Source organism: Pezoporus flaviventris, unplaced genomic scaffold, assembly GCF_033815535.1.
Source record: "Pezoporus flaviventris isolate CSIRO_AGI_PZ_B2104156 unplaced genomic scaffold, CSIRO_AGI_Pfla_v1 ptg000023l, whole genome shotgun sequence".
Lineage (NCBI taxonomy): Eukaryota > Metazoa > Chordata > Aves > Psittaciformes > Psittacidae > Pezoporus > Pezoporus flaviventris.
In genome coordinates this window covers 13202344-13221018 of record NW_026892571.1, presented here as the reverse complement: position 1 = coordinate 13221018, position 18675 = coordinate 13202344, and the positions used below count along the sequence as shown (strand labels likewise).

The 18675-nt window shown below is 52.0% G+C and overlaps 2 protein-coding genes across 3 annotated transcripts in view; one reads left to right on the top strand and one right to left on the bottom strand.

Moving 5' to 3' along the window:
- Positions 1-18675, bottom strand: part of GEMIN5 (gem nuclear organelle associated protein 5) — a 108022-nt gene that overhangs the window by 35184 nt on the left and 54163 nt on the right. The gene's annotated exons all lie outside the window — the stretch shown is intronic.
- LARP1 (La ribonucleoprotein 1, translational regulator) overlaps positions 1-18675 on the top strand; it is a 44814-nt gene that overhangs the window by 14045 nt on the left and 12094 nt on the right. The window contains exons 2-8 of one of the 2 annotated variants that reach the window (XM_061456852.1): positions 1767-1793; positions 14158-14219; positions 15767-15832; positions 16595-16763; positions 17324-17455; positions 17643-17786; positions 18464-18626. In XM_061456852.1, coding sequence (XP_061312836.1) covers positions 1767-1793; positions 14158-14219; positions 15767-15832; positions 16595-16763; positions 17324-17455; positions 17643-17786; positions 18464-18626 — 763 coding nt within the window. Of the gene's footprint in view, positions 1-1766; positions 1794-14157; positions 14220-15766; positions 15833-16591; positions 16764-17323; positions 17456-17642; positions 17787-18463; positions 18627-18675 lie in introns of both variants that reach the window. The other variant, XM_061456851.1, reaches the window with a different exon arrangement.

Sequence of the window (18675 nt, the reverse complement as noted above, 5' to 3'; positions counted from 1 at the left end):
TTTCTAGTGAATGTGGTGGCAAATGTGCTATCATTTTATTGTGGGTGAGCTTGAGAGAAGCCAGGTGAACCTTGCTGTGTGTAAGGGTATGATTGCCAAGACCTATAGCTCTTGGCTGACCCAAAGGAATTCCTTTTGTCAGCCACTGTATTATTTTTACTCGATTTGGGGGGTTTTGGTAATAGCTGATTCAGGTAGCTAACCCAGACAGGTGAGGTATCAGTGCTTCCACCTTGTTCCTCTGTGGAGAAGCTGTGCACAAGTTGCCCAAGTAGGGAAATTGCCCCACTGTTTAGGACCTGTTAGATTGAGTCCAGGGTGTTTGTACTCACTGTTGTAGAAGGTTGACCTCTTCAGCATCCATCACAGAAATACAAGGTGTTCAGATGCGCTCGGGTGATGTGCTGGTGGAGGATTGCAGTAGAACATGCAGTCTGCAAAGGATCCAGACTGGTGCTTGGATGCTTTTCTGGATGTGTTGGATTTTCCCTGGGATCACACCTTCAGCATGGCCACAGTGAATAATGGCAGAAGGAGTTTTGGTTACTTTTGTGTGTGTCCCTTTGTTTCTGCTGCTCATAGGTGGGATGAAAGCATCCCTGCCTGAGGATGTTTTGAATGCGGTGCACTGCCGAAGATGGAGAAATTAAAGTTATTTTGGTAGAGGCGTGTTTCTGCTGTTGCTGCATTGGCTGAGCCCTGGCCAGAGAGCACTGCCCTGTCCAAGGGGTAGGCCTTGCTGCAACTCTTGTGACTTTCCAGATGAATGTGTGTTTTGGGCAGCTGATAAGCCTGAGCCAGGGGCCTGCCCCTGTCCCAAGAGGACCTTGCCTTGCTGGCAGCCTCCCTTCCCCTCCTCTTCAAAGTTTCTTGAAGAAAATACAGTGTATTGCTCTCCCAGAAGTGTTGTTTTCATAGCTTCTAGGGAGCCTTTACCAGCAGTTTCTCCACATACGATGTCCTGTGTGCTCCTCAAAAGAAAAAATGTTTTCCTTTCTCAAAAGAATCTGATCCTTCCCAGCTACTTTATAAAAATATTCTCAGAAATAAATAGGGCCCATCAGGAGAAGAACCCACATCTCTTAACTGGAAAGAACTTGGGGGAGTGGAAAGGTTGAGTAATCTGTTTCAGGATCCCCTCTAGACTCCAGTAATGGGCTGTGCTTGCTGGTAGAGCCACCTGAGATGGCATGGGGAAGGTGCTCCCTCGGCTGATGTACTGAGGAGCAGGGCATCATTTGGGTGATTCTCTGGTACAGGAGCTGCATTGGAGCTGGGCACAGCTGTTGACGTCCCTTGTGGCTGCAAAAACCAAGAACCATCAGGAAAATGCTTGTTTTGCTTTTGCTTTGGCTGCCACTTCTGCTCCCTGGCTGGTCACTGTGGTAGATACTCTCTGTGCAGCTTTCCATTTGATAATGCTGGCTGGGGGAGCATGGGGGTGGCACCAGATAGCTCATTGTATGGATATTTGTACATCTGTATGAGCTTTTTATTGCCCACTGTCTGTTAGAAGCCAACGTAGAAAGTTACTTATGAGAGCAATACATGCAGGTAAACACAGCCTCCTTCAAAATCTTTCTCCCAACAAGTGGTTGAATTGAGGTGGGTTCCAAGCTCGATTGTTGTTTAACTTGGGATACTAAGAAAATACTTCCTCTGTTTAGCTAAAGCAAACAAATCAAGGAAGGAGGGACCTTTTAAATGATTCACACTCCAGCTGCAACCAGGACTGATTTTTTTTCTCTTTTTTTTCTCTTTTACAGATATATTCCCAGCTGACGGCCAGTCTGGTATGTATCAATTGCAAATGGAGCTCTTCAAACCTCCTTCTCCCCTGCACTTCTCTTCCTGCAGAGTCAGCTCTATCCAGATTTAGAAGATTGCTACAGGAAAATGTAACAGATAGAAACTGGAAAAAACAAACCCAAAAAACCCAACCTTCCTCAGGAAAAAAAAAAACCAAACCAAGAAAGTCCCTCATATTTGGCTATTCTTGTGGGCAGTGACATGGTTTATGCCTTCCCACAGTGATTGACTACAACTGCTGGAAGGTTACTTATCTTCCATGCATTGCAGTGTGGCAAGTTTGGGTCTCCAAGGTGAAAGAGCTTCAGAACTTGGCAGGCTTGATCATCATGCACAGCTGAAAACATTGATGTGTCAAGATGAATATGGAACTCAGAATTGCTCCTGTTTGTATGTTTGTTATGTACAGCTTGATGTGTCCATGAATCTGAAGATGTATGTTTGAATTTGCAATACTTCGGAAAGATGCAGACTTCCCCTTTGGCTTGTTCAGTCTGTGTGTTGCTGCTGAGCATCACTGTTAATGACAACTGAGATACACACTGCATTGCCATCAGTGCAGGATGAGAACTTCCTGGGCCCAATAGTGTGTGCAGCCTGGCTGCATTGGTGGATTGGTGCCCTAGGTAGGGCAAGGAGGTCCCAAATTAGGGGTTATAGTATTTAAAAGCAAGGTATTGGTGATCTCAGTTTCTTGTCTTTCCCAAATTGCTGGAAGCTCTTCATTCAGGTGGATGTTGTTGACATGCCAAGACTGAAGGACAGGTTTGTTTTACCCAGTGATGCCAAGATCAGTCAGTAAGGTCCTGTTGTCTCAAACCTACAGTGCCTGGTTGGGATGTCCCAGAGCAAAAGATCTGGGAGTGGAGGTCAGTGCTTGGCTTGGACACATCGCTGTGTCCACCTCCTACTTGCATCTGTGGCTTTGCATGGAACCACATTTCCCCAGCTCACATGATAGTGAGGATAAATCGCTGCTGATTGTGGAGTATTGCGTGATGGGGATTTGGAGGTATGGAAATAGGTTCTGTTGTCTTAAAGCTGATTTCAGTAAAAGTAAATCCCTGGTTGTGAACAATCTGATGTGACATCTGAGACAGTGTAATTTGGTTTTGTGAACTGAACAGAGGGCTTAAAGCCGTGTGTATGTGTGTGTTTCCAGAGCTCTAGCTAGCTAACAAGGCCATGGTGCATAACTGGGTGCACTGGAGTGTTAACAGAAAATGCCTGTGTTAGAGGAGTAACCCCAGTAGTAACCCAACCCGTTCATAAGTCATGATTTTCTTGCTTTCAGAGCATGTGTGTGAGTGAAAAACTAAGACTGATTTTGAAGAAGTAAAGGTACATTCCCATGAGTCCAGTTCACAACAGGCTTTTCTCCACCCTGTTGAAGCTCTGCCTTCATTAGGTGTTGGGTTTTGTCTGCCTGTGCTTCAGACTCTTGAGGTATCCTTTGATTGGCACAACTCCCATCTTCTGCTCTCCAGCTGGTTAGGGACCTTCACTGCCTCCAGGGTGGGGCATGAGTGTGTGTTTGCAGCAGATAATAGCATTTCAGTGAGTGCATGTTGCGTGTCAATAGTGTTGCACAAAACATTACCTATGGAGCCTGGTTTGGGGAGTTTTTTTGACAGTTCGGTATTTTTAAGGAGATAAGTGAAAGCTTAAACAGGATTCCTTTAATGGTCGCTTCACAGGACACTGCAGAGTCTTTTCTTAGCCTTCTCCAGTAAAGCTGGTACCATGCTTTTTCTTTCCAGCTTATCTGGAAGCCTCATATCTCAAAACACAGTGAAGTGTGAAGGCAGCAGCCTTGCCTGGAGCATACCTGCCCCGAGCATCAGAGTTGTGCACTCCTGAGGCTGTTGGCTTTGACTCCCTCACCTCCCTTTCATCGCTGAGGTTGTTTAATGAGTTAGTTTGCTCATGTCTGTTTCTGCAAATCCCCAGGACTCCCATGTCTATGTCTGTGCCTACTTTTTAAGGTTAATCTTGTATAGCCAGGTGGGTCTGTGTGGCTGGTTTTGCCTCTTGGTGAGGAGTCCATTGTCCTTCCACCCAAGTGGTTAGCTTAGTGACTGAGGATGCTGAGCTGTGGTGACAGAGTTGGGACTTCTATGCATAGGTGGGGAGCCTGAGCCAAAACTCAGCCATTTTGTAGGCACAGTAGCTGTAGTGTGCCCCAAAGCATGTTCCTGCTTGTTTAGTGTATGGATGCTGGAGGCGTTCTGCCCTCAGCCTGGTGTCACGAGCCAGTGCTGTGGAGGTGGAAGAGCACCAGTGTTTGCATCCCAATTACCTAACAGCGTTTGGAAGTAAAACTGCTCTCAGAGAGGCATTTTGACTTCCTTCTGTCTAGTGCAGCAGTTCCTTGGTCTTCTCCCACATCCAGCAGTGTGGTGGCAGAGCAGAGGGATGGACTCTTTGACAGAGGAGGGCACGTCTCCACCTGGACCTCTGCACACGTGTTGGACCTGAACATTAACCCCTCTGCAAGGCTGCTCATGCTCTCCTGATGTTCTCTGCTTTCCAGGACTTCTTGCCACATGGTGTGCTGAAATTTGCTGCCTGCAATACTCTGCTTGCTTTAAATGGATCTCCTGCTAGCCTCAAGTGCTGTTCCGGTGCCCTCCTGGTATCCTGCTCTGCAGCCAGTCCTCCTCAGTGGTGGAAGATCTCAGCCTTTTTAGCCTCACCTCTTAAGGGGCTACCTCTGAGCAGTTTAATTGCTTTTCTCTGCATCTGTAGCACTGCTGTGCTCTTGTTGAAATGCAGAGACCAGAGCTAACTGCAGGGTGCTGCTGTGGATGAGCTGGTGTTCCATAGAGCAGCAAGTGATGCTCTTTGAAGAATTGTCCAAGTGGCCAAGGTCTTGAGTTATAAATGCTACTTTGAATGGAACGCTGTGAAGTTTTCCATACGGAGATGTGGGTGATGCTCCCACTGCAAGGAAGCTGTTTTTAAACCTTTTTGTAAAGAAAAGGAGATGGATCTTTAAGTTAGGAGAGAAAGTGCCATGTTGCATTCCTGTAGCTGGGTACTCCTGACTCCTTTGGAAAGGCTTGCTCTGATTAGGGTGTTTTTACTGTTTCATACTGTGTATTGAGCAGGGGAGGCAGCCACCTACAGCACAGGAATTAGCTGGGTTGGAGAGAGTGGTTTATGCAGCAGGATCCATGTGATTGTGCACCCAGGAAGGAAGCTGGTAGCATTTGTTGTATCCAAGTTATTTAGAAAAATCTTGAATTTCACTGGGTCTGCCTTAAGGTGGGCAGCATAAGTGATGATGCTGTATCTTGTGCTTGGAGAGCATGTCCTGAAATCAGCTCAGCTGAGGTACGGTGATGCTTAGGTAGCAGAAAAGGAGCCTTTCTGCCTGCTCTCAGAGACTGGGAGGGTTTTTGGTTCCTGTGCGGGTGTCACTGGATTCACCAACAGGAGGAGGCCCCCATACCTGTGCTTGAGTTTATTCAATCCAGGTAGCTTTGGGACTGTAGCCTTTCTTCAGCTCCTATATTGAGACACCCTGCTTAGCGGGTGACCTGGGTCTGGCCTCCCTAAATTCCTGGGAATGTTTGCAACACCAAATCTCTATTGCTTTCCCCTGTCCCAAGAGATGTAGCTGGGTTTCTGCCTGCTGCTGCTCAGTCTCTTTGCATTATACACAGTCATGGAGGCACGTTTGCAGCTGACCTGGTGCAGGGTTCAAGGGTGAGGTGTAGCTGGCACTTTACGAGGAGCCATTGCACAGGGGACGCACTGGCCCTGCAGAGATCCCTCTGTAGAAGGAGCCCAAGTCAGCAACAGGAATCACGTTGGGAAGAACTAGAAATGATGTTATTTAAATTACATTACATTTCTAGAAGCCTGGCCTCTGTTGTCTTTGAGGTGCCAGGTTTTCCAGAAGCACATTTGCACCTTTGCCTTGTACAACCCCTTTCCCCTCCACTGGCACAGGCAGCAGGAGCTGCACAGACTTCTAGACAGTGCGAATGCTCAGCAGGAGGGACTCGTGGCAAGCGCTTGGCTCTCGATTTGTGTCTCTTCAGTGTGAAGTATTTACAGTGAGACGAACCAGATGCTTCCCAGGAAGGGTTTTGTCAGCTTCCAAGTCCCCAGATGCAGCTGCAGAAGAGGCTGACGGCCATTAAAGGGATCACAGCATTGGCTTCGGCTGCGACGTGGTGACCTCTTCTCACTGATGCCGTGGGCACCACCAGTTGTGCTGTCTCATCGGCCGCAGTGGGATGCGGGTGGAGAGCACCCCTCTGCTGATGACAAGAGATTAATGATGTCTGGTCCTCAGGCTCTTTTTTTTCTTCTTCTTTGAAGCTCTTCCACTGCAATGAGAGGGGGAGTGGGTGATGCTCTTGGCTTTTGTTGCTGCACGCTTTCGCTTCTAGGACCATCTCTCTGCAGCAGGAGGGTGTGTGACCACTGTGTGGCTGCCTTTGCTCCTTCTCCATTCTCAGCATGGCTGTGTCTGTCTCATTTGCCCAGCCGTGCTGTGGAGAGAAGGGTGAGCTGATCCAGGCAAGGCAAACTGCTATCCACAGCCACTTGCACAGAGGGGCCAGCAGCCGAAACATCGCTGCTGAATGCTGCCCCTCAGCTGGTCACACTGGTCAGGTTCCCAGTGTGCCTCCCACCTTCAAGATAAGGTGCAGGACCTTGGGCTGGGCCCTATTTGTTGCTCTTGGTGCTTATCAGCTTTTGCTGCTGACAAGGTGACCTGCTGTGCAGCACTAAGGATGGGAGGGAAGATCCCCCTGGCCCAGGCTGAACGCTAGCCTGACCCCCTAGGGCAGCCCATCTGTGTGCATGCACACTGAACTCCCACTGTGCCGGGTGTTCTAGTCTCAGTCCTGGCTGGATGAGGGACTTCCTGGGTGCCATGGACGTAGGATCTGTGTAGGTGGCAGGTCAGCTTCTCCAAGTGGGAGGGTAAGGGAGGGACAAGCTTGCTAGGTCATCGTTTTTCCAACTAAATATAGTTGCCCGTGCTTTCATAAGGCTGGGATTTCTGCAACACGTGACTGCCTTATCCCTCTGGCCCACAGTCGGTCAGAGTAGGGGATCGTGTGTCTGAATGGGTAGTAATTAGCTGTTAACTAGCTTTTCATTAGAGCCTGGCAGAGCCCTGCAGGTGAGCAAGAACAGAGGAAACTCTGGTCCCTCCTGGAGGGTGGACACCCCCCTGTAATTTGCAAAGCAGTTGCCCCCAGAGGTGAGTGGATTGGGTTCTGCTGTGTTTTCTAGGAGTCTCAGTCCTGCCCTGCCTTGTGTGTCTGTCCTTGCTGTCCTGGAGTTCCTGCTCCTGTTGCCTCCCTCTTCCCCACCACTGCTTTTCTGTTTTGTAGGTCATGAACTACCAGCTGGTCCCTGAGCTGCCTTGGTTGGAGGAGAGCCTGACCCTCCAGCTCCTCCATGCTTTGGCATGCCCTGAGCCCCTGCAGCCTTGCCTGCAGTGCCTTTCCCAATGCCGAGGTGTCCTTGCTCTGCTTTGTTACCCTGAGCAGCAGCTGGATCATCTGATGCCTTTCCTCAGGCCTCCATAATGGACTGACTTGGTGTTTGCCCAGGAATGCTGCTGCCTTTTCCAGCCCTGAGCCATTTAACCCAGTGGAGCATTTTTAGGAGGCTAAAAGGCTTTGTCTCTCTTCTGCGAATGCAGAGGGATTGCTGGCTAAATGCTCTGCTGGCTGGAGACTTGTCTGCACTGGACAAGCTGAGTCAGGCACTGGTGCTGGTGTAGCCTCTCATGCAGGTTGGTGGGATGATGGGTGCCTTTCCTTGGAAAACTGGGGGTCGGTGGATGCTGTGCCTCTTCATTCCGCATGAGCCCAGTGTCTCTGGGACTGGTGTGGTGGAGTGAGCATGGATCATGTGTCAAAAGTTTCCTAGAAACCCTCTTCAGGGAAGAGCCTGGCTTGAAAAGGTAGTGGGAAGATGTCACTCACCCTAGAGAGAGTTCATTTGCTACCTTTAATAGTAGTTCTCTGTGCCAGGAAGAATCCACGGTGCCCTTGCTGCCACGGTTAACATTAGAAATGCCTCTCAGCGTTTCTTAACCCGCTCCTTCTGCAGTGTATCTTAGCCACAAGTTGAAGGGTTTGTGTCTTGGACTGAGAGACTGCAAAGAGGACTGTTGTGCATCTTTGGTAAGTACAGACCCTCCTTGTCCCTCATTCTCCTTGAAAGTAAATCAGACCCTACAGATAACTTGTGTGTGCAGAGCTAAATGCATTTAGAAAGCGGTACTGTTCATCAGCTCCCTGTGAGCAGGGCTTTTAGATAGGATGCCCCTGCATGCTCAGAAGGCCTGTGCTGTCAGCAGAGAGACAGGCTCTGCAAGAGTCTCGAGCTGCTTTACCTCCGCCTGCTCCGGGGCTGTCTCAGGACTATCAGCTGAGGGATGTGAGGGCTTGAAGAGCTGGGAACATCACTCATGTGCCCACACTGCAGCCTGTGATGGTGCCTGACACATGCGGTATTGAACCTGCGCGTACCCCGACCTCTTCCCATGCAGTTTTCCAGGGCAGACTCCGGAGCCTGCGAGGACACCCAGGTGGGAGGGAGCATTCCTCATGCTCTCTGCGGAGCTGTCAGATGCCCTTTTTGAAGTTATTTTTAGCGGGTGATCTTTGCAGCAGTTGCAGAGCTTACATTGCAGAGAAGTGTAGGCAGCTCCCTGCTTCCTCTGCTGTTACAGTAGGGCTTGGAAGGTGGAGCTGTCTGATGAGGAGCTGCAGAGAAATGGCTTGGAAGGCTTTGAGCTGTGGTGTCTGCAGCTTGTCTCTTGCTCCTGCTGAACAGGCTTCCCACATGCTTTAAAAGCCTGAATCCCACTCAGCCATGCGGCTTAGGGATCCGGTCTTCTGCTTGGTCCTGACCTTGCCCATTCTTGAGCATGCAGGAAACTTGTGGTGTTACAGAGGTGTTTCAAATACCTTTATTACCTTTGTGAGCAGGGCCAGGCCCTGGGGTGCCAGCAGGGAGCCACCAGACTGCATCCAGCATGTGGTGTGGTTCTTCAGCCGCTGTTGTGGACACACTGACTCCTTTATGCTGGAAGATGTCCTTGTGATAACATCCCATTTAAAGCTGTTGGAGACTCCATCCAATGCTCCCTTGATCTCCCCCTTCATGCCCGTCCAACTACAACTACAGTTTAGCAAGATGTAAAGCTGTAAGACACTGTAAACCGAGAGGAGATGCAGTCTGTGCCTGGTTTGCCCTGATCCTTGCTGGTGTTTATGTGCTTTAGGATGTCTTCAGTAAAATGTGAGCATGCCAAGCAGTCAGTGCTGTAAATCCCGGACTCGTGCATGGAGTTGCAGAGGCAAGCATTTCCCATCTTAGTCTGACATTAGTTCTCATACATGGCTGAAGCTGGTGCTGGGAGCAGCTCCTTGAAGGCCTGCACAGGTGGAAGATGCTGCTTGGTCTCTGGGGGTATCAGCACCTCTGTGCATGCAGGGCTGCTACCTGCGGAGACTGAATTCCCTCCTGTTTGCCTGTGCCTCCCAACACCTTTACAGTAAGGATGTGCTGTCACTGCTGCTGTCTTGCTGATGAAGAACCAGGTACAGAAGCCACGGGAGGCTGCTGGTGGGATGGGGGAAGGCTGCTGTTGGCTTGCAGGTCACATCTGGTCTGCACGACTGACTCTGCAAATGTCTCTGGAGAAGGTGTAGTGTTGGTGGGTGTGAAGCTCATCAGCTGTGTCCTCTGATGGCTCAGTCAGGCTGAAATGCCAAGTCATGGAGTGTGAATGCATAGGAAGTGATGAGTGCCGCAGGAGAGCCTCTGAATCAGTGTCTTGTCCCTGCTGCTGTGTGGGTCAGGCTGCCCTGTTGGACAGCTTTCTTGAGACAGGGTTGGTGCCCTGAGTTTCCCATGGTGGCAAGGTGGGAATGTGCCTTTGTGCAGCTGTTTTGCATTGGGGTCGCCTCTGAGACCAGCAAGGGGATTCTTGCAGGCATAGTGGGGTCCTCGCAGCCTTGGCTCTGGCTGCCTGCTGGGTCCCTCTTTCCTACAGGAATTGCTTTGCAGATTGGTGCTGTCCCACCATGTCCCTCCTGTGTGTTGTACCCCAACCCCAACAGGGACCCTCCTGGAAAGACTCTGGCTATCTACAGGGAAACAGCTAATTCCCAGGCTGATGTTCTCTGCCTGGACAATGAGCATGTATATGTAATTGTGAGCAAGTAGTAGTCCTCTTCAGTGTAAGCTGATGGTTTCTGTCTTCTCTCACAAGCTGTCATACCTGGGTGTCCATTGTTTCTCAGGAGGTTAATGCAGTAACTTTTTCTTGCTGTGTCACTTTGACTGGGACAATATTCCCCTTGCAACCTGCCCAGACTGCTCAGGACTCAGCTCAGCCTTGCCTGAGCTGCACTTGCTCTTCCTCACCTGAAGACCTTGAAGAAGCATTGTCAGAGTGGGTGTCCATCATGTTGGTTATGAACTGTGATCGTCCTGTGTGCTGGGACTGTCCCATGGAGCATGTGAAGGAGAAGGGATCACTCAGACTGTTGGGTAGTGAAGTGGATCCCACTGGACTGCAGGGCGCATGTCTGGCTGTCCCACACGACACCCTTGGGGCTCTGGGAATACCAGTTCAGCTCTACCATTCCCAGCAGGACGCACGGAGCATGCACCCTGCCTTAGCCTCTCCAGCGGAAAGTCTGGGCTCTTGGCTCCAGAATGGCCTTCATCAGCACTTTGTCCCGTGGGCTGCAGCAGCTCGTGTGGGGAAGGAGGGCTCTGCTGTGTCCGGGGCAGAGCCGGAGCTGAGCACCCTACATTCCTGACGGGAACCTGGGCTGCCCTCTGAGGCTGTCCCAGCTGTTGCTGTGGTGCTCTGAGCCCTTGTCTATGCTGTGATACACCAGGAGCAGGCACTACAGCTTTCTATGGAGGTGCAGGTGTTTCTGCAGTATAACACCAGCCCTGCAGATTTATTCCTCCTCTTCATCTGCCTTCTCTACAAACCCATTAGAAGCTGCATTAGGTACGAGAAGAGGCAGGGAAACAGGGTGGCATCACTGGGTTTGATTTTCCCAGGTGAGTTAGTAGATAGGTCTCCTGGGCCAAGCTCAGTGGTCCTACAGCACGTGTCCATCTCAGCGTGAGGGGATAACTCATTTAGCTGTGGAGCTGCTGTCACCCTGTCTGGTCCTTGTGCAACAGCTCTTTTCCTTCCAGGTACAAAGTGTTGGCTCACTTGGTCACCCCCTTGAGCTTCGTGCATGGAGGGCTGCTGTGCTGTGCTGGAAGGGAAGCACGAGGTGTCTGCACAGCATCGCCCTGCTCGGTGCTCACTGGGGAACGAGCATCAAAAGCCAAGGAATGCTCCTGCTGTGCCTTGGCCACAGGAGGGGTTTGGCTGCAGTGCTGGCATGGGGCTGGGCTGCTCCCACCTCTGCCTCATCCCCTTGGTTGCTAAGAAATAATCTTGTGGCTAGGCAAACCCCATGGGCAAAGGATCTGGTTCTGGCTGCAGGCAGCAGATCAAAACCTGCTTTTCTGTTCCTGGCTGTGCCAGCAGCTGCTCTGTGGCTGCAGGCAGAGCTGCTCCTTCCTTCCCTGCCTGTTGTTTCCTTGCCAGCCTCACACCACTAAAGCCCTGGCTCCTGCTGTAGCTGTTTTGTCTGTCCTCTTGCACAGAAGGGCCCTGTTTTTTGAGGGGAAGGCAGTCAGGCAGTGTTAGTGCAACTAAAGGTTGCACCAAATAGATGCAAAAGGAGGTTTGTGAGATGCCAGGAGGTCTGAGACATCTGTGAGCAGCTTTTAAGGGCTCAGCTATCAGCCAGGGCTAGTATCCCTCGCTAGCACTCCTTGTCCAAGCTACTGGAGGGGGGTGAGCATCGCCTACTTGCTCCCTATCACCCAAGTTGATGCAGTGATGAAGGCCAGTGGGGTTTGGAACCCAAGATGTGTTCCTGTCCTCATAGGAAGGTTTTTGAGCACCTGGATTAGCCCAAATGTGTTTTGGGTTTGGTTTGTTAAACACTTGGGTTTGTTTGAGTCTCTGCAAGGGAACATGAAAAGCAGTTTTGGGTTTGATGGCCAGGAGCCTGGGGGCCCTTGGTTAGGCTGGCGTGCCCTGGGGAGTGCCAGGCACACTCAGCTTCTGCCTGCCATGGCTTTTGGCTGTGTGTGTCTGTGTATCCACAGCAGTTACACCCTCAGCCTCCCGCCTTGCTCTGAGTGCTCTCCACCATGACTTGCAGATCCTGACTCCATCCACGCTGCTGAGAGGTGCCTCAGCCCCTGCCGTGGCGCTGGCTTGGCCTCGCTCCCTGGAGCAGCCTCCTTGCCAGGCTGCAGCCCTTTGCTTTGCTTTGTGTTTTGTCTTCCGCAGCGCTCTGCAGATGCTAATGAGTCTTCTCAGCACCTCGGCTAGATAAGGGATCCCTGCTCCTATCTTGCAGATAAGGAAAGCAGCAGAACTTGTTTCAAACAATCTCATTCCTCCCCCATAAAGACATGGAGTCTGTGGCACCCACCCCTGCAGCCTGTGTGTGCCTCTTTCACTAGGGGTTGTGAGAGGTCCTCTCTTTGCCTGGACCCCCAGAAGAACATCTCATGGCCATGAGGCTTCGAAACTGAAAGCAGCTGGAGAGAACGGCTGGATGCCATAGATGTGAAGGCTGGGGCTGCAGTGTGGAGGGAGCAGGCACTGAGGTGGGATGCTTGCAGTGAGCCCTGCTCTCCCCCAGCCTTAAGATGGGTGTCTGATGAGCCTGCAGAGCAAGTTCAGTTCTCCTTCCCTGCGGTGCCAGCATGTCGGTGCTGTAGGAGCAAGCAGGGGTGCTCCGTACCTGTGGAAAAGTGGGCTGGCTGTGGGTTTGTGCTGTAGCACTGGGTGCCTTTTGAAGCTATATTTAGTAGGTGACATCTGTGGGTGTTGAGTGAAGGATTTTAGGGGCTGTTTGGAAAGTGCTCGCTCTTCCTACACTAACAGGGAAGTTTAAAAGCCTCGTGGCAAGCTTTGTGCTGTGGAGCTGGGATTCTCAATGAGGTGCACGTGGAATAAGTGAGGGACACATGAGACTGATGCTGCTTGTGGGGAGAGGCTCTCGGAGGAAAGGGGAAGATTCAGGGACCTATCTGAGAGCTCTGGTGTCTCCTGGGGGTGGAATCCCCATTTGGGAACCTTGGGGAAGGGGAGCGCACGTGGCTCCGTCCTGCCATGGCTGCCTCTGCCTTGCTGACACTTCAAAGCCTGCAGCCCTGAGCAAGGCTGGGCTGGCAGGATGAATCACAGGTTTCCAGGCTAGCAAGGGGCCCGTTTTGATCATCTAGGCAAAGTTGTCCTTCCTTACACAGGAGATCAAAGCCACCTTTGAGTGGGGCTGGGTAGGTTGTTCAGGGTGTTTCCTGGGACATCCCCACATAGCCTCTGCCATCCCTCAGGGCTCTTCACCTTTCTCCCACCCTCACCCTCCACCCCAGTCCTGGGTGCTTGTCTTCTGAACCAGTGGAGTCAGCAGAAATGCCCCTCAAGGCAAGGGCCAGCGGGCTTTCCTCTTGCGTTGAGTGGTGTGCTGCTCTGTTGGATTCTGTTTGAGCCTGATCTGCAGACCTTGCAGCCAGCCCTGGGAGGAGGGAGAACCTGAGTCCGATTTCTTCTCCTGCTTATAAGGAGGTGGTGTGTGAGCAGGAAGCAAGGCACATCATGGTGGAGCTGAGGTCTTGACTTGCTACAGGTCCATAGTGGTGCAGACCCCAGCAGTTGCACTCTTACAACTCCCCGGAGGCACTCAAGTGCCTAAATACTCTTGCCTGTAGCAGGATTGAAGCACTTCCCCGGTCTGGCTTCTTCTCTCTGTACATTCCCTCTCATGAACTCACTGCCCCGTGCTGGGATGTACTAGAGATGAAAGCACGAGCTGAGCAACACCCATGTGCGTCCCTGTGTCAGAGCCCTTCTCCCCTCCCTTGGGGAGGGTTGGCCACACTGGTGGTGATGGGCCTTGCCTGTTCAAGGGCATGTTTGTTCTGCTGTGCATAACAGCAGATCAAGTTCTGCGTGGTGCTTCACAGAGCGAGCTGAACTTCTCGCCACCCCTCCTCCCTGGCTGGCAAGGCCAAGTAGGGAGGGCTGAGCTAAGTCAGGGAGTGCCTTCCTGCAGCAGGATGGGGGCAAAGGTCCATTTCTTGGCCACTTAGATGAATCAGAAGTGTTCTGATCTTGCTGCGGCCCTTCTGAGATCCAGGTCAGAAGCTGGCTCTGTTGTCTGTTCAGCTTTTCTTCTTGGGCACCCTTTGCTTCCTCCAGGGCTAACACTTCCACAAACCCTCAGCTGTGTTCTAAGTTTTGTTCTCCTCCTCTTGCAGAACATACAACTCCTGCGAAGGTGGTGAGGGCTGCCAACCCCAGACCGCGGAAGGGAAGCAAGGTAAGGCTGTGTCTGCTGTCCCATCGCTGGCCTCCAGCTCCTGGTGCCTTTGGCAGTGATACACGAGCAGACCGCATCACAAGCCTGATTATGGAGGGTTTATGTACTGGCCTGGCCACTTGCAAGAAGAACATCCTGATTCTCCATCTCCTCTTAAGTGTTTTAATGGTCTTGAATGCAGCCTGGACTAGTTTTCTGCCCAGTTAGGCCAGGGGAGACCTCACCTCGCCTTCCACAGGGAGGCACTTGGAACACAGTCCTTGATGTGGAAACCCTCTCCCCTTCACACAAATCCCTTGGGAGCTTAGCCAGTGCCCTGCTTTGCAGTGCAGACAGGGCGGTGGTGTGATGGAGCAGTGTCTGCAGGTCCTTTCTTGTGCAATCTGTTCTTTCCTGGCACATGGAGAGTCAGGGTAATTGATTTCAAACAATTCGACTGCTTTGGAGGAACCAGGGCAATCTGTTCCAGATCAGCATGTGATGCAGGGACAGTTGCTTCAGAGGATGTTGCATGCAGGTGGGGCGCAGGCAGGGACACGGGCTGTTGGTTTGGCTCCCAACAGCCAGTGAAGACCTATCTAAAACTTGGTAAGACTTTCCTTATCTGTACCACATCAGGGAGAGGAGGGTCCTGGGATGGAAGGTGCTCCTGGCTGAAACAGGCCTTGCACTGGAAGTAGTTTTCCGAGGACACCTGCCTTCTGGGGAGAGGAGCATGGCACCTGCATGTAGAGATGTGATCCAAGGGACTCAATGACTCCAAATTAACTTAGAACTAATAAGCCCACAAGGGGAAGGAGGTGTTTCTGTGACCAGATAAACTCAGTGCCCAGCCGTGGTTCATGGTGTGTCTGGGCAAGTATTTGGGTCCTTTGTGTCCTGCAGGTCCTCTCCGAAACCTGGAAGAGGTAGAAATGATGGTAGTGGCCAGGTCATTTGTTTAGCAGAGAAGTGACTGGTGGTCCCTGATGTGGTGTCTGGAATGAGGGAGCACCCATCACCATCAGACACTCGCATGAGTTTTCCTACCACTTCTACTTCATGATCCCTTTGCTTTGTTAGTGTCAGCCCTTGGTTGAGTTGGGCACTGAAGTGAAGCTGTGCCTGGCTGTCACCTGCCACTAGGTGGAAGCAGCTTCTTTAATGGGATGTAGTTGCTTCAGGTGGATTTCGGATGCTGAAAGCTGTGTGCTTTCACTGTCCAAGGATAGTGCTTGTGATGAGTGAGTTAACCTCCATAACTTGGTGCCAAATACTGCTGTTGGGGCAAAATGGTGGCAGCTGAGAGGCTGGTGGTTTACGGGGCTGCTGGCAGCCTCAGTACAACCCCTTATAGACATTAAATTTGTCTGCAGTTATTTGGGATGGATTTGGGTCCCTGCTTGGGTGGGGACAGGGTCTGTGTGTATATATGTTTGGATGGCATCCCTAAACTTGGACACCCATCTGCAGGATGGTGGTAGGTAGTGGAAGGGATTCTGGCTGCTGATGCAGGGAATGGTGTCTGCAGTTTGTGCACTAACAGAACCTTTCTCTTTGGTTACAAGGTTGGTGACTTCGGTGATGCCACAAACTGGCCAACACCAGGAGAGATAGCCCACAAGAGCGTCCAGGTGAGAACACAGAATCACTCCAATGAGCAGGATAAGGCCCTTGCAGACCTCCCTGTCCCTCTGGAAGCACTGGCTGAGCTGGGGCCATTTGGGGTGCCGTCAGTGCAGAAGCAGCCAGGAATAGCGTGCAGGGGATTTCCTTTTAGGGCTGCTCTGTCTGTCCAGCTCTCTCCCTCAGTGCTATTCTGGGAGCTTGGAGCCCTGTCTAAATCCCTGGGCTGGGTGCAGCAGGTAAGGCAGCTCCTGGACCCGCTCTCCTCAGGGTGCTCAGTGCAAGAAGGGGCCTGGGCAGAAGTCTTCTATAGGAGAAAATGCGTGAGAAGGGTCTCGTGTGCCCATGGGCCATGGCCTTCTCCTGCTCCAGACATGGCTGTCCTTGAAACCTTTCTATTTTTAAATGCTGCTCTGCCAGCTCGTGGCTGTCTGTCAGGGCATGAGGTTCACTCACCCTTTTGCCATTGGGGCAGTCTGGTCCCTTGCAGGGTAACTGTCCAGGAGCACCAGGCCTCCCTGGCAGTCCATTTTAGTAACTTCTATGCCTGGGGCTTGTGTCTCAGATTGAGCACTTCCCAGCTTCTCTAGAGGCCCTTGCCCTGCTCTTTGCCAGGAACAGAACATCTCTGAGGGGCACAGAACAGGGTTGCTTCCAGCCTAGGGCAGGGTCCTCTGGTTCCTGTTGCTGCTGGGCCAGCTGAGGTCTGCCTCCAGCACTTCATGTCTCCCGCCTCTCACATCTTCCCTCCACTGGTGTGTCTCCAGCAGCCACATAAGGCACCATCCCTTCGGAAGCTGCCTGTCAAGAAAGACATGAAAGAGCAGGAGAAAGGAGATGGGAGCGATGGCAAAGAGAGCCTGAAAACCAAATCAGATGAGTCTGGGGAGGAGAAGAATGGTGACGATGACAACCAGAAGTCATCCCAGAAGAAGAAAGGTAAGGCAGGACCTGATGGGGACAGTCTGTCTCCTGTTCTGTGACTCTCAGCTAGGTGGAAGCATCCACTGTCTTCCCTGGGGGCCTTGCTGCAGGACATGGTCCCAGTGCAGGGACACCTAGGGTGTTTTCAGGCTTCAGGGCGGGCTGAGTGTCATTATGGTGGAGCAGGGGTGTCTTCAGTGTCTGAGTGTGGCAGTGGTCTACCCTTCCATGTGCACTCTGGAGGCACAGTACACTCCCTGACTGGATTGCATCAGCCATGGGCGACACATGGGCTCAGTCTGGCTTGAGCCTCAATGAGCAGAAGGGGGCAGAAGGACAAATGCAGTGAAGCAGCAGGAGAGTTTTGTGCCATGTCCCTCCATGCCCGAGAGTTCTGGTTGGAGACTTTCTCCATCCAGTAAGGCTTGGAGGGATGTCTGAGGACAGGGTCGGTCCAAAAGGCCCTGATGCTTTCTCCCCTCCATGTGTGGGGACTGTGTGACAAGATGGGGCTGTGGGGAAGGAAGCAGACGCTCTCTGAACCTGTGTCACACCCAAACCCTGTCCTTTTGCAGGCAACAAACACAAGTGGGTCCCTTTGCAGATAGACATGAAGTCAGAGGTGCCTAGGGACAAAACAGCCTCTCGGAACAACCGGCAAAACGAGCAGCACAGGCACCCCTCCAACAACCGCAGCGAGCTCAAAGGTGGGGGCTCAGCCTGGGGACCCCTCTCCCTGCCCTGGCCACGAGGCAGAGCAAGCCCTGGTGCCCAGGCATGGCACAGCGGGCACCCTTCCTGCATTCAAAGCGCTCTGGGTGCAGCGGGCTTGTTCCAGGAGGGTGTTTTCACACTGTAACACTCCTCCTGCCCCTCCTTCCCTGTCTGCTGCAGGCTGGCACCCGGACAACAAGCACGAGCGCAGCTGGCAGGACCATGATGAAACCTCCAGCGTGAAGAGTGAGGGAGGAGCTGTGCGAGGGACCTTCCGGGGCAGAGGCCGGGGCCGCGGCAGGGGCCGTGGCCGGGGCAGAGGAGGTGATCCCTGGATGTGTGCTCCTGTGGCAGCAGGGAGCGTGTGCTGAAGTGTGCATGGCTGTGTGCGTGTGAGACCTGGGGCTGCAGAGCAGGCTGGGGAGGGCAGAGCCCTGTAGGGATACAGGGAAATACTGTGGCAGGTCATCCCAGCTAGTAAATTGAGCTGATTTTAATGAAAGCAAATTATTCTTTCTAGTATTTTAATAAAGGCAGATGCCCTTCTGCTGCTCAGACCAAGCTCCTCCACCTGTTTTCTGTCTCCTGTAGTACTCCAGCGTGGAGGAGTTGAAGCATGCTGATACTCTGTGTAGGCTTTATGGCAAGAGCCAAGCAGGAGTCATGGTTTGGGTGGGGAAGCATCTGCACTGGCACTTGACAAACCAGCATCTAAAGCTTGGCACAGCTTCAGTGTAGGGTCTTTATGTGCCATCTGGGCTGCCCAGTTGCTCCTGGGTAAGAGGGTTCCTGGCCTCTCTTTGGCTTGGTGTGTTGAAACTTCACTGAGATCCCTTCTGTGGCAAAAGCTGAGAGCAGGAGGATGAGGGATGTGGGTGGTGCCCCACTGTGGGCTGCCATGGGGCCCCAGGAACAGTGCAGAGGGAGCTATTTGTGTGAGAGTCTAGCCCTGTCTGGCAGATCCTAGGAGCTCTGTGCTGATCCTTCCTGGTGTCCCACAGGGCACTTTGATTACCAGTATGGGTACCGGAAATTTGAGGGCTCGGATGGCTCTCGCACGCAGAAGTACACCAGCAACATCACTTACTACTTTGACAACATCAGTAGTGCTGAGCTCTACAGTGTGGACCAGGAACTGCTCAAAGACTACATCAAGCGGCAGATGTAAGCACCACCTCTTCTTCTCTGATCGTTGGGATGTTCACAGAGATCC